Source organism: Megalops cyprinoides, chromosome 24, assembly GCF_013368585.1.
Source record: "Megalops cyprinoides isolate fMegCyp1 chromosome 24, fMegCyp1.pri, whole genome shotgun sequence".
Classification (NCBI taxonomy): domain Eukaryota; kingdom Metazoa; phylum Chordata; class Actinopteri; order Elopiformes; family Megalopidae; genus Megalops; species Megalops cyprinoides.
The window spans coordinates 15118055-15145263 of record NC_050606.1 but is presented as its reverse complement, the minus strand read 5'-3'; the positions used below and the strand labels follow the sequence as shown (position 1 = coordinate 15145263).

The 27209-nt window shown below is 43.0% G+C and overlaps 1 protein-coding gene across 3 annotated transcripts in view; it reads left to right on the top strand.

The window, feature by feature from the left end:
* The window catches only part of amph (amphiphysin), a 78742-nt gene that overhangs the window by 16415 nt on the left and 35118 nt on the right, over nucleotides 1–27209 (top strand). For all 3 annotated transcript variants that reach the window (XM_036518759.1, XM_036518758.1, XM_036518757.1), the window contains exons 2-8: nucleotides 4673–4753; nucleotides 15652–15706; nucleotides 17863–17957; nucleotides 21320–21415; nucleotides 22706–22813; nucleotides 23611–23696; nucleotides 26627–26702. In XM_036518759.1, coding sequence (XP_036374652.1) covers nucleotides 4673–4753; nucleotides 15652–15706; nucleotides 17863–17957; nucleotides 21320–21415; nucleotides 22706–22813; nucleotides 23611–23696; nucleotides 26627–26702 — 597 coding nt within the window. The remainder of the gene's footprint in view (nucleotides 1–4672; nucleotides 4754–15651; nucleotides 15707–17862; nucleotides 17958–21319; nucleotides 21416–22705; nucleotides 22814–23610; nucleotides 23697–26626; nucleotides 26703–27209) is intronic.

Below are 27209 nucleotides of genomic sequence, written 5' to 3'. Positions count from 1 at the left end.
GTATATCTCTGATCCTACAGTGTGCTCCTGTGTGTAGAGGTCCAAGCCCAGTGGACACGTGCAATTGCTTGAAATTGATCACATCCATACTAGAATGGAGGGTTGTGGTTCAAACCATTGAAATGCCATCACTACATTGCAGGTTTGAAATGGTTCTTCTGCTGTTTCCCATGTGAACCCGCCTGATTTGCTACAGTGAAACTATATGAATGGGTTTAACATATTAAGAAGTTACCATGTTACCAAGGAAAGGTGGTGTAGTTGTCTGGTTTTCTCAAAGCAGAGAATTTACACCATAAGATGATACAGTCCTCTTACAGTATAATACAGTAGCTGGGATAAATAATCAACAGATTTAGATTGTAAATTGTACACTAACTTGCAGTGACCAGGTTGTGATCTTGTATAACAGAGAAATGGGAGCCACAAGCTTACTATAGGAGTGCAATCCTGTTTTACACAAGCTTGCGCTATAATGCAGGAGAGCTGAGTGTTCAGTGTCTCCTTCCTCTGCGTTTGCCTCAGAGGCTGCGTTGAACTGGCATGGGGTCGTTGCTATGGAAAGGGTATAGCAAGCGGTGCCTGGAGATCAATTTCTGTCTCCGTACGTCACACCATGTGACAGCTCCCATTCAGCAGTCATGTTCTACTGTGTCATTTTGACATACATAGAGGTGTACTGCTTGAATGGCAGCAAAACTCAACATGCTTCCAGCATTGTGAGCAGACATCCAGAAGGGTGGGGGGGGTATGTTGATATACATTGTTCTAGAATCACAGCAGCTTTTTATGGCAATCCAGAATTGTTATTTTGCAGGTAAAAATACAGAATCATTTCATAATCGTATTAAGTCATATCTTAATGTAAATGGAGTTTCTGATCAGGCATATAACATGGCTAAGAGACTCAGCTACAGATTTGTACATCTATTTTAATGGATGGGAGTGAAATTGATACTTTATATATGTGGATGTCAGCCCCTATAGTGTTCAGTCTATTCTATAGCTCTGTGTCAGATAAATGTCAAAATGAGTGCCTTGTTTGTCCTTTTATTGTCTACATTTATTCTCTGTATTTTCTCCTCATCTGAAAGGAGATGGATTTTGCTGTTTTTTAGGCTTGTTGTCATTTTGTCATTTAACAGGTGCTCTTATCCAGAGAAACTTACACAGGGTACTACTTTTTACATATTATCCATTTATTCAGCTGGGTATTTAATGAGGCAATTCTGGGTTAAGTACCTTTCCCAAGGGTACAGCAGCGGTGCCCCAACAAGGAATCGAATCAGCAACCTTTCGGTTATGAATCCTGCTCCTTACCACTATGCTACACTGCCGCTCTGGTGGTAAGTGGCATAGTGGCCTGGAATTGAGTCTGAGCCTGTCAAGTGTGCTGGGTGTTTGAACAATACTGAAAATGATTGGATCCCTTTGTAAGTTTCCTGTCTGACTAAAACATAGTGATTTTTCAGTTGCTGTAACTCTTTCGTGTGGTCTCATTCTCTTTCAGTGAATGGATGTTTTTGGTTACAGATGTTAAAAATAATATGTTAAGGATTGTAACAGCTCAATTAAAAGTCACAAACTAATGATTAAGTATGAAAGAAGAACCTTAAAGAAGTAATGGTGTCCACCATCACATACAAATGCATTGCTGTTGCGAGAAGAAATATTAAATCTCAGCTTTTATGTTTCAATATCATTCATATGACTCTGCAGTAAAATGTATGTTAAACTTCATTTTCTGTGGCATGCCTTCACTTTTTCTGGCAAGATGTTTTCTGCCTGGTGACAGTGTTGGACTAAATATGTTTTTTTTAAAGTATTAAAATGAAATAAGAGGCAATACAATGTAGTTCTTATAGTAAATACATACTGTGTTTTCCCATTGAAAAATCATCAATATTGTGTCTCTGTGTTTTTGATGAAATCATAAATAAAGTGCTTTAGTTTTAGAAGCAGTTCGTATTTGTGAATTTTGAAAATTGATTTCCTTAGAGCATGGTAGGCCTTCCATGTGAAAGACATTCTTAAACACGTTTACTTAGAGCCGATTTTGTAAGGAGCTGTGTTGCATGAGAAATGAGAAGTGCTTCACAGGAGGCCAGCGAAGTTGTTTTTGTGTGCACCATATGAAAAAAACAGAGTCTAATTCTGTCACTAATGTCTCCTTGTCCATTAGAGAGTAAAATTGTACTTTAAGGCAATTACAGTGCTAGGAAAATTATAGTGTAAGAATGGAGGTGAAGCACTACCTTTGACATTTTGCATTCCTGCCAATCTACATTAGCCTACAGGAGACCGAATGTCAACAGGCATCTAATGTGAAGGATGAGTTGTGCCCAGATCATTTGGCAGAATGGACGCAGCTCTCAGATATAATTGTTGGTGATCTAATGTCTTGTTTACTGCATATTTCATTGGGATTTGTGTGTATTTATGTTCATTCACTTTTGGCCAGAAGCGCAAAGGAGCACTTAATTGTCTGTTGCTCGATTTGGGATTGCTGGTTCAAACCTTTAGTGAGGCACTGCCATTGTGCCTCTTGGCCAGTTAAAGAGCTTTACATACTTGAATAAATAACACACAGTTGGTAATGTGTTAAAAGGTCTGATATATACATCACTCTGGTTAAGGGTGTCTGTTAAGCTATTAAATAATGCGGTTTATCTAACTACATAAGAACAGTGCAGAGCATAAGCAATATTTCATTAATTATAGTGGATGTGTTGTTCACTTAGATTGGACTTCACTTAGATTCGCTCAGATTTGGAGCCCTGCTATGAGTCAATATTAAAGGCTGTCTTACTGATTAAATTTAATGCAGGTACAGCTTCGCACTTCACTTCGCAAACAGCTTACTGTAAATAGCGCCACGCCATTTAAAGATATATACGTCTGCTCTACAACTCTGTATACCACAACACAGGAACAAAAACCTAGGCATAGCAGTAAGACTAAACCATGTGCAGAAAGACATAAGAATGACACAATTATGACTATTGCTGCTTTGGAAATAAACATAGTTTGTTCTCAAAACAGGTTTCTATGTTAAATTAAAAACAGTAGTAGTACTGTTTGTTGTAGGGAAGATTTCCTCTTAGATGGCTGTGTGTCTGTTTCAGGGCTTAAAACAGAGCATCTATAGTATTTGCTGAGGAGGGATGATGAAATTTGATGAGCTGCTAATATTTCTTAAAGGAGATGGCTGTGCTTGCAATTAGTGGCACACTGGCTGCTTTTGAACAGTTGTATTTGGTCTGTTTGGTCCTTCTCTTCTATTAGTGCTCATATAACATCCCTCTACGAGCTGTTGATTATATATAATGAGCACGTGTGTGAGTGTGTTGATTGGAGAGGATCTGTGTGTGCATGAGCATGTTGATTGGGGAGCTTCTGGGTGTGTGTGTGTGTGTGAGAGAGAGAGAGAGAGTGTTGATTGGCGAGCATGTGTGTCTGTGTGAGAGAGAGAGGAGAGAGAGAGAGTGTTTGGAGAGAAGCTGGGTGTATGTGCATGTGTGTCAGTGTGCTAATTGGACAGGATCTGTTTGTGTGTGTGTGTGTGTGTGTGTGTGTGTGTGTGTGTGTGTGTGTGTGTGTGTGTGTATCTGTGTGCATGTGCTTGTGTGTGTGTGTGCGTGTGCACACGTGTGTGTGTGTGTATGTGTGTGCGTGCACATGTGTTTGTGTGAGTGTATGTGTGAGAGAGAGAGAGTGTGTTGATTGGAGAGAAGCTGGGTGTGCGTGTGTGTGTGTGTGCGCATGTGTTTGTGTGCGTGCGCGTGTGCGCGCGTGCACATATGTTTGTGTGAGTGTATGTGTGAGAGAGAGAGAGAGAGAGAGAGAGAGAGAGAGTTTTGATTGGAGAGAAGCTGTGTGTGTGTGTGTGTGTGTGTGTGTGTGTGTGTATATACTTGTGTCTGCCTGAGCTTGGTGCCCTGGTGAGGTTGGTGACTGTTGAATAAAAGTTCAGCCATCACACAGCAGCTCTCATGGAGAAAAGAGCAACAGGTAGCAAAATAAATCAGACTGCTGGGTCCCGTTGGCCCCCTGAGGTACCATTGTAGCACTGCTAACTGTGAGGAGGGTGCGCTGTGCACCCAAATGCACCCGAGACTCAGCAGGGTCTCTCCTGGCTGCCATTTTGCCTTCTGTTGTTTTTAAGATAGTGTTTCTTCACCTCACAGAAAATTTTTGTAACTCTTTCAGGAGATGTGACTTTTGAGATGTTGAAATTATTTATCTGAAATGAACCGAATTGAAATTTCGATTCAATTAGTATCACATTGATAATATTACAGCTCAGATGTTATTTAAAAGCCAAAAGGGCTTGTAAGGGATAAGGGCCGTGGATGAAGCCAAAGTCTAGGGGTTGTTCCTCAGATCCTTGTCCTCAGTTTCACTAGTTCTCTCATATTCTCATATTCTCATGTTGGAATTTTATATCACCAAGCAAAGACACTAAACAAATGAGAAAAATGGTGGATTCAGGTATAATAAATGACAGAACTGAAATTTAGGGTTGTTGATTAAGTAAGATTATGCAGAAACTGCTGTTGCCAGATATCTCACATACTGTTTCAGGTTTCCATTTTAGATGAGTGTTTTGACAGTAAGGGGATGGGGAATGTGCTTCATCACATCATCTCACCATATTTTCTGTTTCTTTCAGGTGCTGCAGAAGTTGGGGAAGGCGGATGAGACCAAAGATGAACAGTTTGAGCAGTGTGTGCAGAACTTCAAGAGGCAGGAGGTGAGGCCTTTTCACTGCCTAGCTGTCTCGCAACATTACAGTAACGTCGTGTCAACCTAATACTCGTGCACTGTGAGAATGCCGTGCAGTTGGCAGGGTAGGTTGAAAAGCTGTCCAAGAAACGGGCGAAAATGTTGCAGAATGATAACTGTAGCTGTTTGTTAGATGGTGAGAATTTCTCCGGGGCAGAATCGTTTCTTGGCTATTTGTCACGGGGGCCGCTGGGTATTGTAGCACAGAGCCATCAACATACTCTTCGGTGATCAATTTAGATCAAAGAAAGACATACTGTAGATCAGCTGTTCAGGTGATATATCCATGGTGAGATTAATGGAAGGAAAGTGTTGTGATTGTAGTAATATTTGATCTCTTATTTGGGACTTCAGTGGTATCTCATGTCAGCAGTGGCCCAGCAGTGGTTAGGTCTTGTCAGAATGAAGAAATATGATCCATCTATTTTCAGCAGTTCATCGATTGGTTAAGATAAGATAGCATGTGATTCCAGTCACTATCCACACAATGTGATCCATTCAAGCAATTAAGACCTGAGCTGAAATGAAAATCAGAAACGGGGGGTAAGAGCATGAGCAATATCTGAGTGCCTCAGCAGGAACCAGGTGTGGGTTGATCTCGGTTGCTGTCGGTCACTTGCTTTGCTCACAGACCCAGTGGAGCCTCCGTGACTTTGGACACTGTTCCAAGCCAGCCTATATCTGTTTCTCAGCTGCTGCCTTTATCAGTCCAACCCAGCCCGCTCCTCTGGCTCTTGTTCAACAAGGCACCTACAGGGACAGAACAAAACCTGTTAGTGGATTAAAAAAGGGGCAGGTGTGGCAAAGAGATGAGTGTTTGTCTCGCATATTTTCATACTATATGTGCTTTCAAATCATACGTATGACTGATTTGGATTGAGGATTTCATGTGCTTACAGCTTCCAAAAGGTCAGTGAGAGAAACACAATAATGCATAAAAGCTTATACCTCCACTCTAGAATGGGCACAGCTTATGGTCTCCCTCAGATGGAATTGTGGCAAATGGGAAAAGGCTCTCGCGGCAGAAGGAGTTGAAGACAAAGAGCGGGAGTCCAAGTCCGAAGTGCAGACGCGAGGCACAAGCGAGTGGGGCGTGTGTGTTGGCCACCTGTTCGTGTTTACAGTCTGGGATTATCCCTGCTGTTCCCGGAGCAGCTAATGCGTCGCGAGAAGGCCTCGCGTGTACACATGAGGGACAGGTGTCGCTCAGCCAGCGCGGTCAGAGGGCAGGGGGCAAAGGGCGAGAGGGGAGGGGCCAGACACAGAGAGGGCGGGATATAGAGGGAAGGACAGAGAGAAAGAGGGAAGGGAATGGAGAAGGGGGGGGATATGGAATACGACAGAGGAACAGAGAACAGGGAGACCTTGAGGGGTGGAGGAGATATGAGAAAAGATGGAGGAGGAAGAGGAACGAGTGAGGAAGGAGAGAAGAGGAGACAGACTGAAGGAGGATGGAGTGATAAGGAAGGAGATGAAGGCAGTAGAACTGACACAGCGCCTGGGCGATTGGGATTAGCCATATCTAATGGCAGGATTTTAGAAGATAGCCATTTTAATTACTGTGCGATGTCTTTAAAGTTACGCCACACACACGAAATTACTTCCACCACATTCTCTGTGCTACATAATCATTAAGATTCATTTGCAGAACATGCACATTTTAGAAAATGCATGTCCCCGCTCCTATCCACCTTCCAGATTCTTTCACGCATTGAAATCCAAAGAGAACCTAATCAGCGATTTCCCCTCTGAAAGCCGCTCTGTCACCGTTCTGCTGTTAACATTCACTGTGCTATCACGGCCTCTCTGTTGCCCCATCTTCTTGATAACAGGCTGTTGCCAGGAGATAAGCCCATCCCCCACACTCACTCATGATTTCCTGTGCTGTCTGGATGACAGTGAAAGTGCAGGACTGTGGAATGGACCTACAAATCTTGATAAAAATAATAATAATAATAATAATAAGTCAATTGTTAGACAGAAACATATTACTTTGATATATTGCTGGCCAGGCTATGCTCTGTGCTCCATGATTTCAGCTTTTCATGAAATATGTTGCATATTATGAAATGAATAACATGAGTGAATCAGAAGGTTGTCTAATTAAATTCCCTGAGGGAAGTGCATATGCTGCTTTTTTTCCCAGTCAATATCCCTGAATTAATTAGTTAGCCCCTTTTTAATTAGCTCTATACATTCACTTTAAATATGTTGCGGTAAAATATGTGTGGAGTATACAGAACTAGCAAAATCTCAAGAGATGACATGTGATTGACAAAGATAAATTATTATTATTATTATTATTATTATTATTATTGTATTATTGTAGTAGTAGCTGTAGTAGTGGTAGTGGAAGGAGGAGGAAGAGGAATAGTAGTGTTGTAATTGTTGACAATCATTCAGCTCATACATTGAGTATGCTAACGAACTGATTAAGTACTGAGGTCTGAGCAGTGATCAGCATACAGCACACTCAGGCCTCTAGTGCTTGAAGTCAGCACTCTGGGTCTAGAGGTATCCCCTTTAAAAAATGCATGTGTTTGGAGAGGAAAAGGCAATATAATCCCTGCCTCCCCCACTGTCCTTTGTAATCCCGATTAGAGTAGCTTTATCTAGCAGACGCTGGGCCTGGAGAATCCAGTGCTTCCCTGTGCTCTCCTGAGGAAGCAGTAAACCCATTACGTTAATCAGTTCGGTGCCGTCCCAGCAAGCATTACTGCGGCAGCCGCACAGCTGATAGCCACTGGGACAGAAAATGGGCGAAAAAGGGGACAGAACTGGGGGAAATGAAAGAAATTTGTATTTTATTTTTAGTATGAAGAAAAAAATGTGGATTTGTCTGATCTAAACTGATGTGCTTAAGTGTCCTAGTGTATTTATCTAGTCTATTTAGTCAGGACTGAGCTGGTGCCATGTCTTTCCTTAGTAATGTCAGTCTTCCTACTTACTCAGTTGTCAGTGGAATATTTTTTCAGTGAGGTTGAGCCTGCTCTTCTGAAGTCATTCTGCAGTTAATGGATCCACTAAGAATATGCTGTCAGAGACCTGAGAGCATGTTTACACCCGCCCCCACACCCCCGCCTATGGGAGGGTCTTCCCCTGTTTATGCAAATCTGGGAAAAGACAGCGAATGAGATGCTGCCAAGGGAATTCCACCCAGAGGGTGTGGTCTGCCTCTCTGTTAGGATACTGTTGCTCACCAGCCATTTGTGAGTCCAGACGATGCATCGGCCAACATCCATGCTCAAAGCTGAGATAATGTATTCACACTTCACAGTGTGGTTCTGTGAGACAATAAAGCCCAGGAGAAATATTTGTTTGAACATAACAGGCATTTGTGAACACATCCTCTTTATATGTTGTATGATGTCTGCGCATGTATTCATGTGAAGGTATATGTTGCCATTTACTTGGTGTATGCATGGTGAAGCTCACATAAACACTTTCTCTTGACTCTGATTTATAAATGCTTTCTCAGAATCTTACAAACAAACCCCAGCTCCAATTGGATGTACATGTGAAGCGATGAGCATGTTGGTATCTTCTAGATCGGTCCTGTTTGCCCTTTAAGATGCTGCCCAGGCCATGATTCATCAAAATTGGCAGTGGTCCATGGTTTCAGTGAAAATCTGTTGGACAGCTTAACTGGACAGCACCTCTGATATATACAAGGATAGACTGACACATGTAGACACACACACGCACACGTACACACACACACACACACACACACACACACACACACATTTATGATAAATGTATTGCTTAGCCTAAGCATAAGCCTAAAGCAGAAAACTGGGTTTAAAAAGTCACCTTTTGGCTTATCATACTTTGTTTAGACATATACTGCAAAGAAAACAGGAGGCCTTTTACTGTGTGCACTCCTCTGTTAACACAAAGAAATGTCAATCACGCACTGTTTTTCCTGCCACAAATGGGCACAGCTGCATATGAGTGAAAAATACCGTGATTTGCTGAAACTTACTTATTTTCAGACACACTCCCAAGAAATTAAACTTTCATGATTCAAATTTTGCAAATCATTTTTTGCAGGGGCACAGTAAATCCACTCTCATTAATCCTTCTACCGTGTCAGGGAAAAGATGTTCTCGCCATTGTTATTTTTTAATTAACTTTGCTGAAAACGAGGTCTTCCAGTGCTCTGATTTAACTGTAGCAAAATGTTGCACGAATATAACCACTCCTCATTTGAGTAAAGCTAATTATTCACCACCTGTATTTAACTCCATTTGTGATTCTGAGAAAACAGGAGAGTAAATAGGTTTGGCATGTTGTTCTGACTCTCTCAATTATCACATTTGCTAAAGGATTTTGATCGTTATAATCTCCCCCGAAAGCCTTTATTTTCAGACGTTATGAAGTGAGAGAAAGTAAACTTGTGCCGCTTGTTAAGAAATTTCAGCTGTACCTATCCACGTGCCCTTCACAATAGTTAACTAAATTTGTGGGGAGAAATGCACGGATAATAAAAAATGCTTTTACTTTTCTGTTTTATTCCTTCAGGCAGCGGAGACAGAGACACCAATCTGAAGTGTAGCTGAATTCATTATTTCACTGATCTCTGCTTGCCTGAAGCTGTTTAAAATTGGATCACATTGCAAAGCATTAATCTTGATTTTGACAAGGTGTACGCTGAATTTCTCTTTTATTTTTTGCTGTCAGGAGGAGAGAGAGAGAAGATACAGGATGAGGAAGTGATTTGCAGTCTTCCGTTTTGGAAGTGTGTGTCTGTTTGTGTGTGTGTGTGTGTGTGTGTGTGTGTGCATGTGTGTATTGCATATTCGAACAGCTCGGGCTAGGCATTGCTTTTCTAAAGGGCAAACAGCATTTCTGTCTGAAGAGAACAGTCTTAGAGAATATCAGTGTGATGGCTGAATGTACAAAAAGCATATCGATCAATATGGTACAGGCCATCGTCTTGGTGTCTTCTTAGTACGTCCAACCAAACACATTCCGTAGGTTTAACTGTCAAATGCCGATTCAGAGGGTTAGCATTAGAGTGACCTGATGAGTATAGCAGAGGCAATCCTGCCCTATCGAGTGCAATCTCTCTAGCACAAGTGTGACGAGGAGTCAGTCCCTAGGCACCTGGCCCAACTGTGGTAATGTGCAGGACACCCACACCCCCACCCCCTCATTCCCTTCTCTTATCCCACCACAGACTCTCTAGCATGACAGATCCGGCCAATGCTGATTTGCACTTGCGGGCATAGAATGCTAATGCGGATTAATGGCTCTGTCAGTCAGTTAAGTGGCCCATCACTGTGATGTCACTGCACACTCTCGAGCAATGACTTCTATCCCCCCCACCTGCCTTCCTCCACCATCACCACCGACGCTACTCATCTTGTACTGGCAGTTGAAAGTCCTGGTGCGTTTAGTAATGCCTCTAAAGTCTGGCCCTAGCTTTCTCCAACTTTCTGTTCTGCAGAATCAAACGGGCTCAGTAGGGGTTTCTTAAACCCAGCTTGTCTGCTGCTCGTTTGAATACAGTGGGCGTTTGGGCACGCCTTGGAGCAGCCACCGGGATTGATGCGCTGCGCCACGCTGCACTAACACGCTGCGATTTTTCGCGAGAAGCTGCTGGCTGAGCGATCGTTCCCCTGCCGCCGCGGCGAAGCACGATCTGAAAGACCACCGTGGGCTGAAAATCCCGCCCACTCCTAGCCAGGGCAGCGCTCCAGGCTGGAGTGAAGCAGGAACGTGGGGCCTGTGTCAGACGGATCAATTCTGTGCTGAGCAGATAGCTTCCGGGAGCAGCGTCAACTCCATTCCTCTCAGAGCGCTTGTTCAATGACAGAATAAAACCCGGGGAAGGTGTTCATTGTGCCCGTGCTGGACATTCATAAATCTGCTCTGTAAGGGCTGGTTGTGTAGTGTTATTTGTCATTTATTGTTGTTTGTCATTTGGTGAGGAGTGGTGGTAAGGAGCAGGACTCGGAACTGAAAGGCTGCCAGTTCGTTTCCCTACTGCGGCGCTGCTGTTGTACCCATGGGCAAGTTGCTTAACCTAGAATTGCCTCAGCAAGTATATCCAGCTGTATAAATGGGTAACATGGAAAAAAACTGTAACCAATGTAAGTTGCTCTGGATAGGAAGGTCTGCTAAATGCCAAAAAATTAATGGAATTTCAATTTCAACAAGAAGGTTTGAATTCCAAACACTTATTGAGTAATCATTTAATATGAAGGTCTAATTAATAAATGATAACTGCAGCTTAATGGAGAGCCACTTGTTATATAGAACATACCTAGATGCAGACATGGTGTCTCACGTCTTAGCTGAGTGGAAACCTTCAAACCCACTCAAATAGCAGTGCTGTAAACCAGCTTAGTTCCATCAACCCATCTGAGGTGAGATTAACAGTCAAAAGCAATGCAACCTTTTGCACTAGCGCTAATGGGAAGTGAAATTCACATAGGCTGTACGAGTTGGGAAGCTCTGGAACTCTGGACTCCACAACATTAGTACAGCTAATAAATGAGATACACCCTTTGGTTTTTTTGTTTCCAGAAAGTTCCGTTGTTAAAGAGCAATGGGGAAGGGTTTTCCCCACAGAATGTCATCCCAGAGCCATCCAGCACTCTAACAACAGGCCACCACAGATATGCCTTTATTCTGTCTTCACATCTTCGTTCCTGGGATGAGCCCAAAGCAGCACAGAGAGGATTTAAAAAGTCATTATTTTGAATGAATCAATGCGAATTATAATTGTAATGAATTACTGGAGAGTTTCAGGCAGACGGTTCAGGCGGTTCTGCAGCTGTAACTCTGAGATCCCTCGGTGGTACTGCAGAGTAATGTGATTCACCTCTTTCGGCTTCGTAGGGCCTTGAAAAGCACATTATGTTCAACTGCCACAGATTTGCTGAGGCTGCCAGGCTTGCTCTGTGAATGTAAAGCAGCAATCATTAAAACAGAGTGTGCTGTGTGGTTTATAGGATTCAATTATGTATGTTTTTGTAACCCAGATTAATGAAATTGTGGGTCATTGGTTTGAATCATTAGAGGGACGTTGCTGTTCTAAATATGAATGAGGCTGCCTTCATGAAAGTTTGCTCAAAATATATTCATATCTGTATGAATCTGTATTGCTAGGGACATTGTTTAAAGGGGAGCAGACAATACAGCACATATTTCCTGTATGAGTGAGGTACAAATAGACAGATATCCCTTTTAAATTGATCCGTCAGTGAACCTGTGTCAATAGGCAGTTGATTGCTGTGCTATGCTATGTTATGCTATTGCTGTGTGTGTGTCCTCTGTGGAGCCAAATTGAGTGCAAAGTCATGGTAAGGCATTTCCTGCTCTTTGTCTGTATGCCCACCTCTCTCTGTCACAGATCTCATCACCACGTGATCTGCCACGTGAGAGGGGGAGCAGGGGGTGGGGGCACGCGGCCAACGTTGCCGCACCAACCCCCGTTGGAGGCGTCACGCCTGTGAGCCGTGACCAAATTTCCCCTCATCCGAAATTACTCATTCAATTTAAGCCAATTCATTATCCCGCCCGGCCTTGTTCGGTTTCATCAGCTGCCCCCCGTTTTCCCAGCTCAATTATCGAACAGCAAGAACAGCAGGGGAGACAAGGGTCACGTGAGTTGGACAGAACCCGTGGCAGACCGGGTGGAAAAAAAAAAATTTCTGGAAAGACCTCGGTGAACTGCACTGTAATCGCATGGAGCTACATAAAGATGCTAGCAGTGATTCACCTTTTAAGAACATTGAGTTGTCATTTTATTTCTTTTTTTAATGTATTTTCGAAGGACATCAGGGTACTTCTCATCTCAGAGTGCCTCTGTTCTTTTATGTATGTCTGTGGGAGCTTTGTATTATATTTAAAGTTCAAGAATATGACAATTTTATAATCATTAAAATGCACAAAATACAGGGTATGTTTTGCTGTACATACAGCATACTGGGCATAAACATGTGCCAAGTAAATGCCCTTAATAGAGCTGAATTACGAATTCTGCACGTCTAACCGTTTTCACTAGATTTTTCTCTCCTCCTTCATAGATTAGGTTTATTCATTTGGCTTTTGTAGACCTTGTGTCTAGACAGCTCTCTTGCATTTTTTATGCTGTTGAATAGGTCAACTCATACATTTTAGACATACCCTCAGAGCTCCCAGCGCACTTGTGCGGTGCTTAGAACAATGGGGTTGCTGCAGTTCCTCCGGCTAGTCTGCCGTTTTCCATATCGCAGTGCGGCTCCATCACCGCCGCATTCTCCCAGGCCTGTGGGGAAGTCTAGAGGCAGCTGTTCTGCTCACAGTGACTAGAGCTGGCTCGGTGGCAGGAGAGAGAGCAGGATTGGAGAAGAGAAAGCAATAAAAAACACGAGTGACAGTTTTTCTTTCGTAAATGGGAAAGAAACATAAAGCTATTTCATGCCACAGAGCGTGTAGAGATCCGATCTGACCCGATACGGAGGCGGGCCGTCATTCCAAAATGCTTTGTTAAGGCTGCTGCAGTGAAAGCATTGAGGGTTGTTGAATATCTCAGAAATGGGGCTTAGCGAGATAGAAAAAAAACAGCAAGATATGATCAGTTCCAAAATGACAGCAAATTGTATCACGCTTATACCTAATAGTGTTGCATATACTCGAACAACATTTCTTATATTATAACATATACATTATCAACTGTATAGTTAGCAGCAGTCTGAGGATGAAAGTGTAACCATAGGTTATTGTAAGGGGTAAAGCAGAAGACCAATTTCAATAAATAAAGATTGTATTGTGGGATTTGTTTTGTTATTTCCATGATATATTAATTGAATGCGGCAGCTTTGTTCTCTGTTGTATGGCAACACCAGAACAGTGATGTCTGCTTTGCAAAAATCTGCTGCCATGTGTTACCCTCCACCCACTTCACTCCCTCCCCACACCCCACGCCTGGGGTGTGCCTTGGCCTTACTGTGGAGACATTACCCACAGTGCACTTGTGTGCACTGGAGCTTGATGCATCGTCAGTGAGTAGCAACTGTTCTCGCATCCCGGAGTTCAAGGCAGGAACCAGCTCATCATAGAATTTAGCCTATTTTTAACCGATTGACATTCTGCTGAAGACTGAAAAACCAATCACTGCACAGTCTGGGTTAAATCTAGCTGTTATTAGAAAATTAGAAAGGTTTTGAACTGTCCTTAGAAACAAGTGTGTAGGTCAGTGTCATTATGTAGTTCATTCACTAAATTAGGAGTGGGACAACTGTGTGTGGACGTACTGCTTATGATTTCACACTTTTTGAGTGACTGGTTTAGTTTGCCGTTTCTACAGTAAAGGTCAGAGACTTATTGGGATGTGGGTGACAACAAGTGTTTGTTATGTTAAGATCCACTGAAACATCAGCTGCAACATCAGCATTTTAATCACCTGCTTAGTCCAGCAAATACTGGTACACAAGGGTTGTGCTTGATTATTAAGCACAGAGTGCGTGCTCTGGGAGTAAAGGTCATAAGGCATCTCTTTATTCTCCTGTATAATGAAGCAATAAATAATATTTAATTCCACCCCAAAGGATAACATTTTCAAAGATGATATGTCATTGTATAACTTTATCATTGTATAATTATATTTGCATGGGAGGCGGCTCTTTCCTTTTTGGATGCCCTTGCCGGTTTCACTCTTGCTCTTTGTCTTCATCAAAACAAATAAATCAGAGAGGAGAGCCTGATGTCTCTTACGGACTTGTACCGTAAAACAACTCCAGCAAAGTCAAACCAACTGGAGTGCTTTGAAATGAGGTGAACACTTTAATCATACATATACATATAAAAGATTATTATATTTTAGAGACAATGAACCCTTGAGGCAAAAAGGGAAGGGACTTAGTGAAAAAATTCTGGACTAAATGAAATTAAAATGCATAATGCACCCACATGTTCTACCTCAGACTCCTTCCAGGTATAGCTATAGAGAACAGAACAGTTTTGGCAGAACAGTTTAGCAAGAAGCGGGACAGAGATATGAAGAACTGGCAGATGGGTCAAAGGTCAGATATAACCTGCGGCCCAGTGGTCTGTGAAGTGGTGTGACATTTTTGTTTTGACGGTGTCAGTGGTCAGGGTCATTTCAGGACCCTGTGCAATGACAGCTGCTTTTGTTTTGCTGTTATTTCAGAACCTTGGACAGGGTCACCTGCGCTCATGTTTCTGGTTTTATTTCAGGACCTTGGACAGCAGTGGCTGCTCTCTTCTGCTGGCGTACAGCTCAAAATAGCACAATGGTTACCAATCAATGCAGAATGCTGAGAGGACAGCAGGAAATGGAAGTGAACAATGATAGTTAGTTAGCATAAACATAACACTGTCATTGAACAAAATATAACCTTACAACGAGTACCACAGCTTCAATTGAGTTTTATTTGCTGTAGTCTATTTTAGTAGTCACTAAAGAGGATCTGATTAACTGTTTTCTGATTCAAACCAGAAATTTTAGTTTCTGCATAATTGTTTCTGCAGCACTCTGTACTAATTAATTCCTCATGAGGGATTGAACCAAGAAATGCAGTGCTCATGAAGGCATCAGCTCAAGAATAAAAAAGGTATTTCCTTGTAAACTCCAAGCATGGCTTGCTAAAAGGTTTGCCTCGTTATGTGAAAGATGCTGGAAGTCTGGATTGAACAGATCCACTGAAGATCTCTGCCCAAGGGTCACCCATTTCATCAGCAGCTCAGCATTACGCAGAAATGAACCTCTCTCCATCACCTCTCTCTCGCCACTTTCATTGGATATCCAGTGTCACTTTTCAGATGTTTGAGGTTATGGCCGTCTGTGTTTGTAATTGTTTGGATGGTTGGTGTTTTGGGAAATGAACCGCTCTTCCTGTCTGTATTTCGCAGTCGGAGGGGTCACGGCTGCAGAGGGAGATGAAGGCATACCTGGCAGCTGTGAAAGGTGAGTCTCCTGCTAAAAACAAACTGAGCATGATCTGAAGTGATGTCACACATAAACACACACACACAAACACACACACACAGCTATACAAACAGCAGCGCATGTACAAGCATATGTATGCAGGCTTGCATGCACACACAGATATATATACACAAAATATCTAAAGTCTGTCTTGCACAACAATACCACCGACGCACTGATTTGGTTGAGGTGATATATTGACTCATTAAACCGTTAAATCGTTATACATTTATTTATGAGGCTGTCAATTTCACTTAAATCAAGAGGCTGAACTTTATACTGCAACATTGCCCAACCAACACTGTGGTCACAGATTATTTATCACTGGTACAACTACAAAGCCCTATTAATGTGTGCAGCTATTCAATATCTGGGGTAGTTAATTGTATGTAAATGGTTAATTGTATGTATTTAGTAAAATATTATGGATAGTACACATTAAGGATTCCAATAGTAGAGAGTTCCTATCCAGAAGAGCAGGAAGATTGAGGTTGAGGTACAGTTCTGAGATCCCCTTTCCTTTGTCAAAGGCACATTTGAGTGAATTCACTTTTCTGTGTATTTTTTTTCCACAAGTATTTCTGTGGATGTCGCAAGCCTGTTCCATCCCAGTAAAGGCCAAGCTTTTCTTAGGGTCCTAGTAGTCCTAATCGGACACTTCTGATGGTTTAATTTTCAAATTTGTTATATACTTTATTCATAAGAGCCTTAAGCCAAGATCGGCTTAAGCCATGCTCAGTTACTCTGAGGCCAGGGGACATCCCTAATCACACAGCACATAGCTCAGTGTCTGTTTTCTGTTTGTCTGTGCAGCTCAGCAAAGTGTTTATTCCGGAGTGGTTTCAGCTCAACTGCAGGGGGTTTGAGCAGATGTCCAATGGCTGTTATTTTTGGGAAGCTGTCAACAACAGCTCTTTTCAGGCTCCACTTTACTTCCCTGCGTGGGTCTCATACAGGATGTGGTAGCCAGTAGGGCTAATCAGCCTGACCCAGCACAGTCCAGCATCAGACAGCCCCTTTTTTTATGGCCATCATGGCTTCCTGGAACGGCAGGTGGCTAGGATACAGGCAGCTGTGCCTCAGCCCAGCAGATCTGCCTGCACCCCCCCGACCCCAATGCCCTCATCACCCCCACAGTCAGATAGTAGCCGTAGCCCATCCTTGTGTCATTCAGATCTGCCGTCTCCCCAGCCTCGGTTGCTGTGCGCAGTGGCACGGATCGTTTGATTTCAGTCTCTGTGGGTCTGCTGATGTGCGTGCGCAAAACGTGTTCCTCCCCCGCCCTCACATGTAAAAGCCACTGAACCTTTGTGCTGATGTCCAATCACCTGTATGTCCTGACGGTCGCATTCATGTGAACTGGTTTATAAAAGGAATCCAGTCTGGTAGGGCTCTGGGTCTATCAGCCTTTGTAACACTTTAGACATGCTTCCTGCTGCAAGCTTCTCACAGGTATATTTTTGAAAAAGCGGTTCCTTTGGGAGGAGCAACATTATGATGCATTTTATTTTTACAGATGTATTTGATGATTACAGCATATGGCAGCAGTATGATGGCTAGTTAACTTATACAGACTGCAGTTACAAGCATGAATCACCTCCGTAAATACGCAGCTGTTTTAATGACTGACATGCAACATTTTAGCATGGATAGGGACATGTGGTAAACAAATAGTATTAGTGGTACTATTAATAATGTAGTATTAATAATAATTATGTATGTATCTTCAGGTTAGACATTCTCCTCACTTTGGAGGGGAATAAAGCTTATCAAACAAAGGCTTCTGGTTCCATTCTGAGATGGGCACTCACCAAGCAGCTTAACATGAATTGTCTCAATAAATATCCAGCTGTATAAATGAATAGCATGAATCAATTGCAAACTAAATTGTAAGTCACTCTTAATGAGAGCATCTGCTAAGCAAATGGAATGTAATATAATGAAGTTCTTGTCCTTTTGCTGAGACCTCAAATGTATCACAATGAGAGCACGTTCTAGCACAGATGACACAGCACTGTTGTCACTGGTTTCAAGCTTTAACCTTTTGTTATCAGCAGTGTAAACCAAAATCAGCACCGTAAACCAAAGCTGGGCGTGAACCCGCTCCGATTCTAGCCTTTGTTCTTGTCCTGCAGGAATGCAGCAGGCCTCCATGAACCTGACCGAGTCGTTGCATGAAGTATACGAGCCAGACTGGTATGGAAAAGACGACGTCATGACCGTTGGAAAGGTACGGTGAAACACAGTGCTTTCCTATTCGCTCCTGTGAACAGCGTCAGCGCTGAGCTGTGAGTTCGGCTTGGGGGTCGCGTTACATGAGTCACGCTCAGCTGAAAGAGGAGCCGCTGTGGTGGCTTCTGCCAGGGACTCTCAGGTGCGTGGTGCTCTGCTCGGCTTAATGCTTTGGCTGAGTTTTCGATTAGGGTTGCAGTGGTGAAATTGACTGGGGTCGAGAAATAGCTGCTGTTTACCAGCCTTGACCAGATTCCCCAAGCACACCTACTATATATTTAGTGGGCACAAAATGCTGTATTAATGGCTAGCTGCTAACTGCTAAATGCGTATGTGATTATGTATCTCTGTAATGGACCAGGGTTGGTCTGACTGTTTGGTTCATGGGTTAGAGTTACATCTGGATTTGGTCCAGATGTAGGCTTAGGCTTTGGGCTAGGAGTATTCAGATAACCTGTGTTATTGCTTACACATACACTTGTATTTCCTTAACTACTTCAGGAATAGCATTATGTGGGAGCATGGCATTGACCAACAAGCCATCCCATACAAGCCAGTGACTAGCAGTGTCCAGCCATCTAATTGTGCCCTGGATCAATCAGACAGTTAAAAAATTGCTTTTCTTACTGCAACCAATGTGTGTTTAGCCTTCCCGCTCAAAACAGCTCCTATGCATTGACCAGATAGGCACACCATATTTGTGGTGGAGGGGGTGAGTTACTCCCTTGCTGGAACCTGCTGAGGTGAAAGGCGTTAATAAATGCAGGTGTATACTATCATTACTGAGACAGATGCTTACTGCGTGCTTTCCATGTCAAGCCAACACTTTTGTGTTTAAATTGATGCTGACTCTACCCATAGAATTAAAGTAGACCTATAGTAGTAAATGTCAAGGTAAATCTGTGTTTCTGATCTCTAGCCTACGTCCATATTAGTGACTCTGACTTTTCTAGCAGGAGCAGTTGGCCTCTGTTGAAAGGAGGGGCCCATTTATATCATTAATGTTGATAAGCCCGTGTTCCTACAATGACTGATAATGCGAGCGCGCTTTATTGATTGGCCATCTCAGAATAGTCAGCGCGGAGCAGTCCCACAGCGGCAGCATCTCTGCCTCGATCGTCTGCCCATCGGAAGACACGCCTCCAGAGGATTTCATCCTCATAAAATAGTGAAAGAACTGATGTCATCTGGTGGGGGGTGCATTTTAATACTGCTTACAGAGTGTTCCCGAAAAGGGGGACAGCTCCAGGGCCCCCTGCCAGGAATTCTGTGAGGAGCTCAAGGACGAATGGCCAGCGGGGGGGGGGGCAGGCGAGGGGACGGGTTGCTGCAGTCAGGTGTTTTGAAACTCTGCTGTAATCTGGCCTGCGTTTTATCGGCAATGTCACCCTAAAACCCCCAAAGGCACAACGACCAGCTGTACGCAGTTTCACGCATTTGGCACATGCATAATGTAAGATCAATCATGACGGTGCATATAGAAAAGCTCTGCGGGATTAGTTGCCTCCGCTACGGGGTCACTGTCTAGAAACTCTAGCTGTTCACATTATATGCAGGGGAAGGCCGGTCTTGCTCACTATTTGGCAGGGGGAAATCCTGGAACTGCACAGTATCTGAGAAAGGGGAAGAGGTCCAGCTTACTATTTAGCAGGGGAGTGGTGCTCATGCGTCATTTCCCAGTAGTGGAATTTAGAAATGTCACGAGGTGGGTGACATGGCATAGCGCAGCGGGATGGATGATGCTTTCTTGGGGGTGGGGGTAAGGCCTCCACTGCTTCAGGGAAATATAGTCTTTTCTTTGGGCAGGACGTCACTCTGGATAGGGATGTTGGAGGTGCGTTGTCCATCCCAGTGTATGTTTAGGCCTGACACCGAGCTCCCCTGCTAGGCGGAGTCAGTGGAGCCTGGCAAACACTGTATCAAATCAGTGATTTTTGACCTCTCCCTTTGCAGGGCTCTGTGGTCCTGTGACCCCCAAAAACTGCCGTCTGTAGCCAGAACAGTACATTCTCCCTTCCGCAGCAAGCTGAACTGGAAACTTTGATATAAAACCCTTCAGCAGGAATGTCCAGTCCAGTCCAAAAAATAGATAAGCTTCCTGGACAGAACGGGCACAACTGACTGTGGGTCTGGATGTTGCGGTGGGTAATGGAGTGCTTACACCAATGAAGCCCATCACAAATGGCATATAATCAAAACTCCGACCCAATTAAATTACCCTTCCTGCATCGTGGACGGTGTCCCTCTCCTCGCATTAACATCGGAATTGGAATTCGCCGGTTCCAGAGGGGTCAATGTTTCGATTGGCCCCTGGAAAAATCAAACCTTTCTGTCTCCCATAGTATCCCACGGTGGCATTTTTTCATCAGAATGTCGTCATGTTTCTGGTCTTGATTTGTGTTTAGCAGATGGGCTCGGTGGAAGATTTGGGTGAAAAACCTGCTTCGTCATATTCATGTTTTTGCTGCACATTATTTGCCTTTTATTTTCTTTTGAAAACATTATGCTTTTCTGTTGTTATCCTCCAACCTAATCCCTCAAGGGAGCAAAATGCCATGTTTAGCATTTGTCTATTTATTTAATGCTGTCAACAGCACAGAAATAGAAACTTAGTCCATCTGCAGGTCTGAGTCAACCAAGTTCATTTATTTAATTCATAGATATAGTATTGCTAGATAAGTGTCAGTGTTCTGCCTGGTCTGTGTAAAATGGCCTATCTGGTATGACGTCCTGAACTGACGCACTCATAGACAACCAGATGTCCTAAAGCAATTTGTTATTCCAAAGAAGCATGATGCAGTATGTTTTGAAGACGTAAACTGTACAAAAAGAGCTGCGATTAGCACAATAAAGCATTTATTTTCAAATCAGCTCAATCCAGCAACTCGTCGGCAATTTCAGACAAAACAGCACTGCATTCTAAATCTCCTTCAGAGGCTGGCAAAATGAAATTCATTATTCTTTGCCTCCTTTACTTTTACAAAGAACCTGTAGAAATTGTCACCTAAAGCATCACAAGGCCGTCACACTCAATTGCTGATGAGGCGTGTTTAGGCTTTTTGCTCCAGCATCTCCTACTTACTTGCTAAGCCCACACATTTTTACTGATTACAGTATGCATATGCATATGCATGCCCTGTTCTCACTGTTTTTGTTGTCTGTGGTGTAGTTTGAGAGATGCAAGGATACAGTTGACTCTCAAGTACATCTGATGCCTCATCCAACATGAGAATTTCTTCATTTCTTCATGTTTGTCATGTCTGCCACCTGTCCAAAATAGTAATGCTGTGCTTGACAGCGTTGTGGGTCATTATTACTTTGTGTGTGTAACCCAACGCTCTCCCGTGTCTCCTTCTGCAGAACTGTGATGCCCTCTGGGAGGACTTCCATCAGAGGCTGGTCGACTCCTCCCTCATCACCTTGGACACATACCTGGCACAGTTCCCTGACATCAAAGTACGGCACCATTCGCCAGTCTTAGTTCTCTTTCCTCCTAAAACTGGTGCCAGAATGTCTCAGACACCGCCCCCCCCCCCCCCCCCCCAGCACAACACACACACACACACACACACACACACACACACACACACACACACACACACACTTCCCAACAAGCACGAGTTGCAAAAGCCTCCTCAGTGTATTGTGGCCTACTTCCTGTTAGATTCTTTCAAGTGAAAAATGTCTGCTGCTGTCTCCAGGAGCAAGGTTTGGTTTTTTCCACTGAATGTCTTCAATCTGGGTCGTAAAGTCTTTCTCTGAAACCTAGGAAAGCACTCACAGGTAATACAAGGAAATCTATCTGTAAACCTTAGCTTTTAGGGTTAGGAGGAGATATGATGACAAAATCAAAATAAATAATAGTATTTAGGCTGTTGTTTTGAATAAGAGAATTTTATTGGTCTGAATTCTGTTACTGCTGTGAGCACATACTGAGGTAGTGCCAAAGTTTTTGTGAATGCATACTAATGCAGATGGTGTCCAGCATACTAGAAATACATATTAATTTAGGTACTGCAATATAGTGTAGTGCTAACAGAGATATGTTCTCCATTTTGATGTTGATAACACTGTCCTGTCCAACAAGCATATCAGATAAGCATATCAAAGTCCTGGGGTAAGGTTTAGTCTTTAGTTCAGTCAGTTGGTGTAGTCAGCAACAAATGTGGTGGAGGATGAGCCAGAGTATGGGCTGTTTGACTTTCTGTGCAATTAGTCTTTCATGTTGCATTTATTTACCTGTTCATTATCCGAGAACAGCTTACATAAAGTGTTATGCATAGGGTAAGCTACACCTGTCATTAGCTTTTACGTACCAGAGTAATGTAGAGGGACACACTGTTGAATACATTTTAAAGTTTATTCAATGGAAAAAAAATAGTAAATCCCTTGTGTATTCAAAAGAGTAATGTTGTACATTACAGTATTGCACCTGTGTAATTAGCTAAGAATGCAGTACACACTAGTGTAGCCTTAACCACAACATCTACACATGTGTGTATGGAGGTATGCATGCAATTTTATTTTTTGTGCTCGTAAGTAAGTAGTCTATATTGTAGAGTACGCAATGTGTAATAAGTTTCATAATAATTATATTGTACTTCCACATCACACAGATATAAGAACCACTGTATAATTGACTCACCAATGACTTCTTTATGGAAACCACAGAAGAAAGAATGCCAGGATATATCCATATCTCACTGGTTGTGGCTTTTTGCTAACCATGTCCTTTGTTCGCAACAGAATCGTGTCGCAAAGAGGAGCAGGAAGCTAATTGACTATGACAGTGCCAGGCACCATTTAGAGACCCTGCAAGCATCCGCCATGAAAAATGACCGCAAAATCTCCAAGGTAACACCGACTGTCTCCAAAACAGCAGCTAACTCGCTGAATAACTGTGTCAAGGCTTGCTTTGCAAGGTATTTGGTACTTGTGAAGTCCAAAGGCATCAATTTATATTATGATGCTTTCAACTGAGATCTGAAGGCTGCAATTTTTCAGTCGCATAGCGTACGCTTTGAAAAAAGTCAATAAATGTAGATAGTGGAAAATCATAGTGTTAAGCCAAAAAATGTGTTTACCAAACCAGACACAGACACTGATCCTTATAAGGGTATTGGGATGACAGAGATGTCATCCACCAAGTAATGGAGTGGCAGGGAATATATATTTAATTTAACCCCTGTATGCTAATGAATTATTTAACTCTTGGACATGCCATAGTTTGAGTATATGGGCTACAATTTGCTGACTATGTGGAGGATCTACTTGATTCTACATGGAAGCATATTTTCTGGAAAATAAATAGCCCTCTAGTCCATTTCTGTCCATTACAGTATTGATTGACAGAAAGTGAAGGCTGGCTGCTATTTTTGCAAGACATCTCTGGACCCAGCAAGACCTTGCAGCACCACCTTTACAATCTCTAATACACATGTCAATCTACAAACACTATTTCTGTGCTCCCACATTGAGTGTTGTGTCTCTTCAATAGAATTACTGTCTATACAGGGTAAGCATGTATTTTTGGGAATCACACTTCAAGTTAAATGCCTGTAGAGGACCAGATTTTGGGGGTTACCGTGTGATCAGAGGGTGCCCTTGGCACAGCCATGGGCGGTGGTCACACGCTCTGCTTCTCCTTTCAGGCTGAGGAGGAGTTCCACAAAGCGCAGAAGGTGTTCGACGACCTCAACGTGGACCTGCAGGAAGAGCTGCCCAAACTCTGGGACAGGTAAGAGGACCAGCATGCACTGGGACTGCGTTCAAGGTTGATGCAACATTCTGCACCATGCGGCCCCAACAGGGAGACTGTTAGAATTCTGCCAGCCAAGATACTTTGCACAGTTTATATTTGACAATATTTTATACAAACATAATGTGCTTATGCATCAAATTAGAAATTCAACATCATGTTTTATGCTTGTTGTTACGACCTCCCTGCTTCCCCTGTAGTGTAGTTTGTTTGAAAGTCAGTTCTCTTGTCCGTCTCCCTTTTTTATGCTGCGGTCCGACGAGCCGGCCGTAACACTTCTTCCAAATACAGTATGCTGTATAATATGTAGAAATGGCCTAGAGAATATTTAAGTAAAATTAAATGCTATATTGGTAATATGTATTTCGCATTTAGTGACACTGCAATCCCATATTGTCAGTGCTCCGCCTCCTTAGCTGTCGTGCTTTTGTTTTCCTTGTGTTTTTCCTGCCCCGCTCCCCGCCCGGTCTCCGCCCGCCTGATTGCCTGCACACCTGCTTTCCATCCCCTCGTCAGCCTTGCCCTATATGTTCCCTGCTTTTCCCTGTCCGGTTGCTAGTTCGTCACAGTGTTTTTCGCCTGTTTCGTCCCCGCGTTTGCTTTATGCTTCTGTCTGCCTGTTTCCCGTTTTTCGACCCTGCTTGTACCCTGACCTCGTTTTTGCCTGCCTCCTTGCCTCGTTCGCTTGATTGCCTGCCTGTCCGGTTCCCCGACCTTGCCTGCTCCGATTTCCCGATCCTCGCTCTGTCCACGGACTGTCTCCCGGTTTTCGACCCTGCTTGTTTTCGGATTAGCGATCTGCCTGACGATTCCGTTAAAGACGCTCGGAATCCGACGCTCCCGTGGTCCGCGCCTGAGTCCCTGCCTGAGCCACGACACATATATAGTAGAAGCTTAGCTTTCTGTACAGAAAATAAGCATTTGGTGCTCTATATGAATTAGTCTATGCCTTGTATTACTCTGCCTCTCCCTTCTGGTAGTATGAAGGGCTTCATTTCCTGCGTTCATTGATGCATTTACACTGTCCCATATTATAAGGACGTCAGTGGTGTCTGCCTGACGAATGCCTGTCGGCCTGGGTCCCATTTAATTAGACTGACCACAAGCTGCTAGCTCTACCCTTTGTGTTCCATTACCCCCACTTCACTGCGAGACTAAATCAATCACAGGCTTTCAGTCTCTTACATAATGAGAGTTTCTGATTAGCACTTGCTGTAAATGTAGTGTGTCTGGTCTGAAACCCCAATAATAGACCATGACTCTCTCTTTAGCCGCGAGCCTGGCTGTGTCTAAACCTACTCAGCGTGATGAAACCATATTATGATGACTTTTGCGTTCTGATAACATAGTTACGTTTATCATTATTACCATCAGTGTTCATCAAATTAGCTACAGCCTCATTTCTTGCTACCCTTGAATTCATGGTACAAGACATTATGTACAGAATGTCACAGCTACAAATTCAATACCTGTCTATATATCCCTATGATACTATTTTATATTCAGTGTGAAAATGATTTTCAGTCGCATGACCATAGTTTGTAATTGTAGAAAACTTTGGAGAGGTAGAAACAAATGACACAGCATCAGTGCTTGGGGGCTGGAGTGCTATCTTTATTTCTTTATTTCTTCATAGGAAACCTGTGAAACCCTGTAAGATTGGTCACCATTTATGCTTCTCTTTTGCATAGCTGGAGTTTCCTATGTAAAGCGCTCTGGCTAGACATCTTTTAGTTTTTAGTAGAGGAACTCTGGCTTAGAGACAGCAGGGCTCCTTATTTTAATGAAGGTTTTACTGTAGTAGCTGAGGTCAACACTCAGCTACTACACACAGTGGCCCATCTAACGAAGCGTTTACTATTTTATACACTCATCAACACACGCCAATATTATCTTAAACCAGAAGTGTTACGAAAGAGAGATGCCAAGCTAACAATTAAGGCTCTTGCAACATTGCTGTGACGTCACTGAGGCATTTCGAAAATGCTGCATATTCGCCGGGAACGTTATGGTAGCTCAGGGCAGCAGGCTGGCAGCTGGGGGGGGGCGGGGAAAACAGCAGCCTGGCTCCGGTTACGTAACCGCCTACCTCTGACTGGGTACTGCCCCCCACCCCCCAGCCCTCAAGCCCTACTCTGTATGTGGAAAGGGGGAGGGGCACTGTTATTTCTAACCTTTATTCTCATTGTTGTTTTCACTGTCATCTTTGCGTGAAACGCTAGCTGACTATGCTGAGCTGCTCAGTGAACTGAATGGCAGCGCATCCTTCAGTGCTGAGGCAGGGCTCATGCCTCTAATCCGCTTTCACAAGTGCACAGTTTTGATGATTATGGCACAAAAAATTAATATGAGGTAGATTTTTTTTTTTGCCTGTTTCAAAAGTGACCCTGTTTAAGGTCTTGGATGGTCTTGGAAAGGGGATTATTTTTTTATTTGTGAGCATTAGGGGAATAATTATCTGGAAGATGCCCATGAGCCTTGAAACACATGGTTCGCATGTAACGGCACATCATAAGCACGTGTCAGACGTTCATACGAAGAACTGCTGGGTCAGTGCTTATAGGGTCAATGTGGTCAGTGAAACACTTCTTTTTGGCGTGGTGTTCATTTCAGTTTGAAGTTAATCTTTCAACTCTGTGTGTTTTGGAGAATGTTATTATATTTTCAGAAACTCCCAAAGGTGTGATTTCAGGTCTTTGAGCTAGCATTCTGTTGCAGTCATTTTCTGAATTTCTAATTTTTAGGCAATGCAGGCGAGCATTTATCACAATGAGGGCCTCTCATTTAGTGAATATGAAATATGGCCTGCTTTTAAGGCTTTCGTGAGCTGATGCATTTTTAATGGTCTCTCTCTGAAAGGGGAGTGAGTGTGTCAAATGTTGTTTGTGTCTTCCCTTTCCCCTTTGCAGTCGGGTGGGCTTCTACGTGAACACGTTCAAGAACGTCACGCACCTGGAGTCCAAGTTCCACAGAGAAATCTCACTGGTAAGCGGAGAAAACACACGCATCTGTAGAGCAGTGGCAAAAGAAAGTGCTGTTCTGTGTATTTACATATACTGTGTTTCAGGTGTGGCGCAAAGGCACTGTTGTGTATTTAAATCCCTCCACTGATATGAAACTTATCAGATTGAATCCTGTGGCATCACATTATTCAGTTCAAATAACACACTTAAGGAGTTTTCAGTATTTGCTTTTCTTACTTTTTTAAATAAAAGCAAACCTTTTGTGTACATAATAAAAAATATTGCCTTAAACATTTTATTTAAATTTCTTGTGCCGTGTCAGGGCCTAGTGGGGGAGTTTGATCCTGTCGTTATAAGCTTTGATACTGCAGGTTTCTTTTTTCACCCATAAGACACTGCATGTGATTTTTTTTTTGTATCCGCTGTCTCTTGACATCATGTGATCGGAGCACATGGGCTCAGATAGCAAAACTGGTGCTGAGGTTTTTCCACGAAATCAACAGTAGCGATTGCCACTGCTGTATTAATT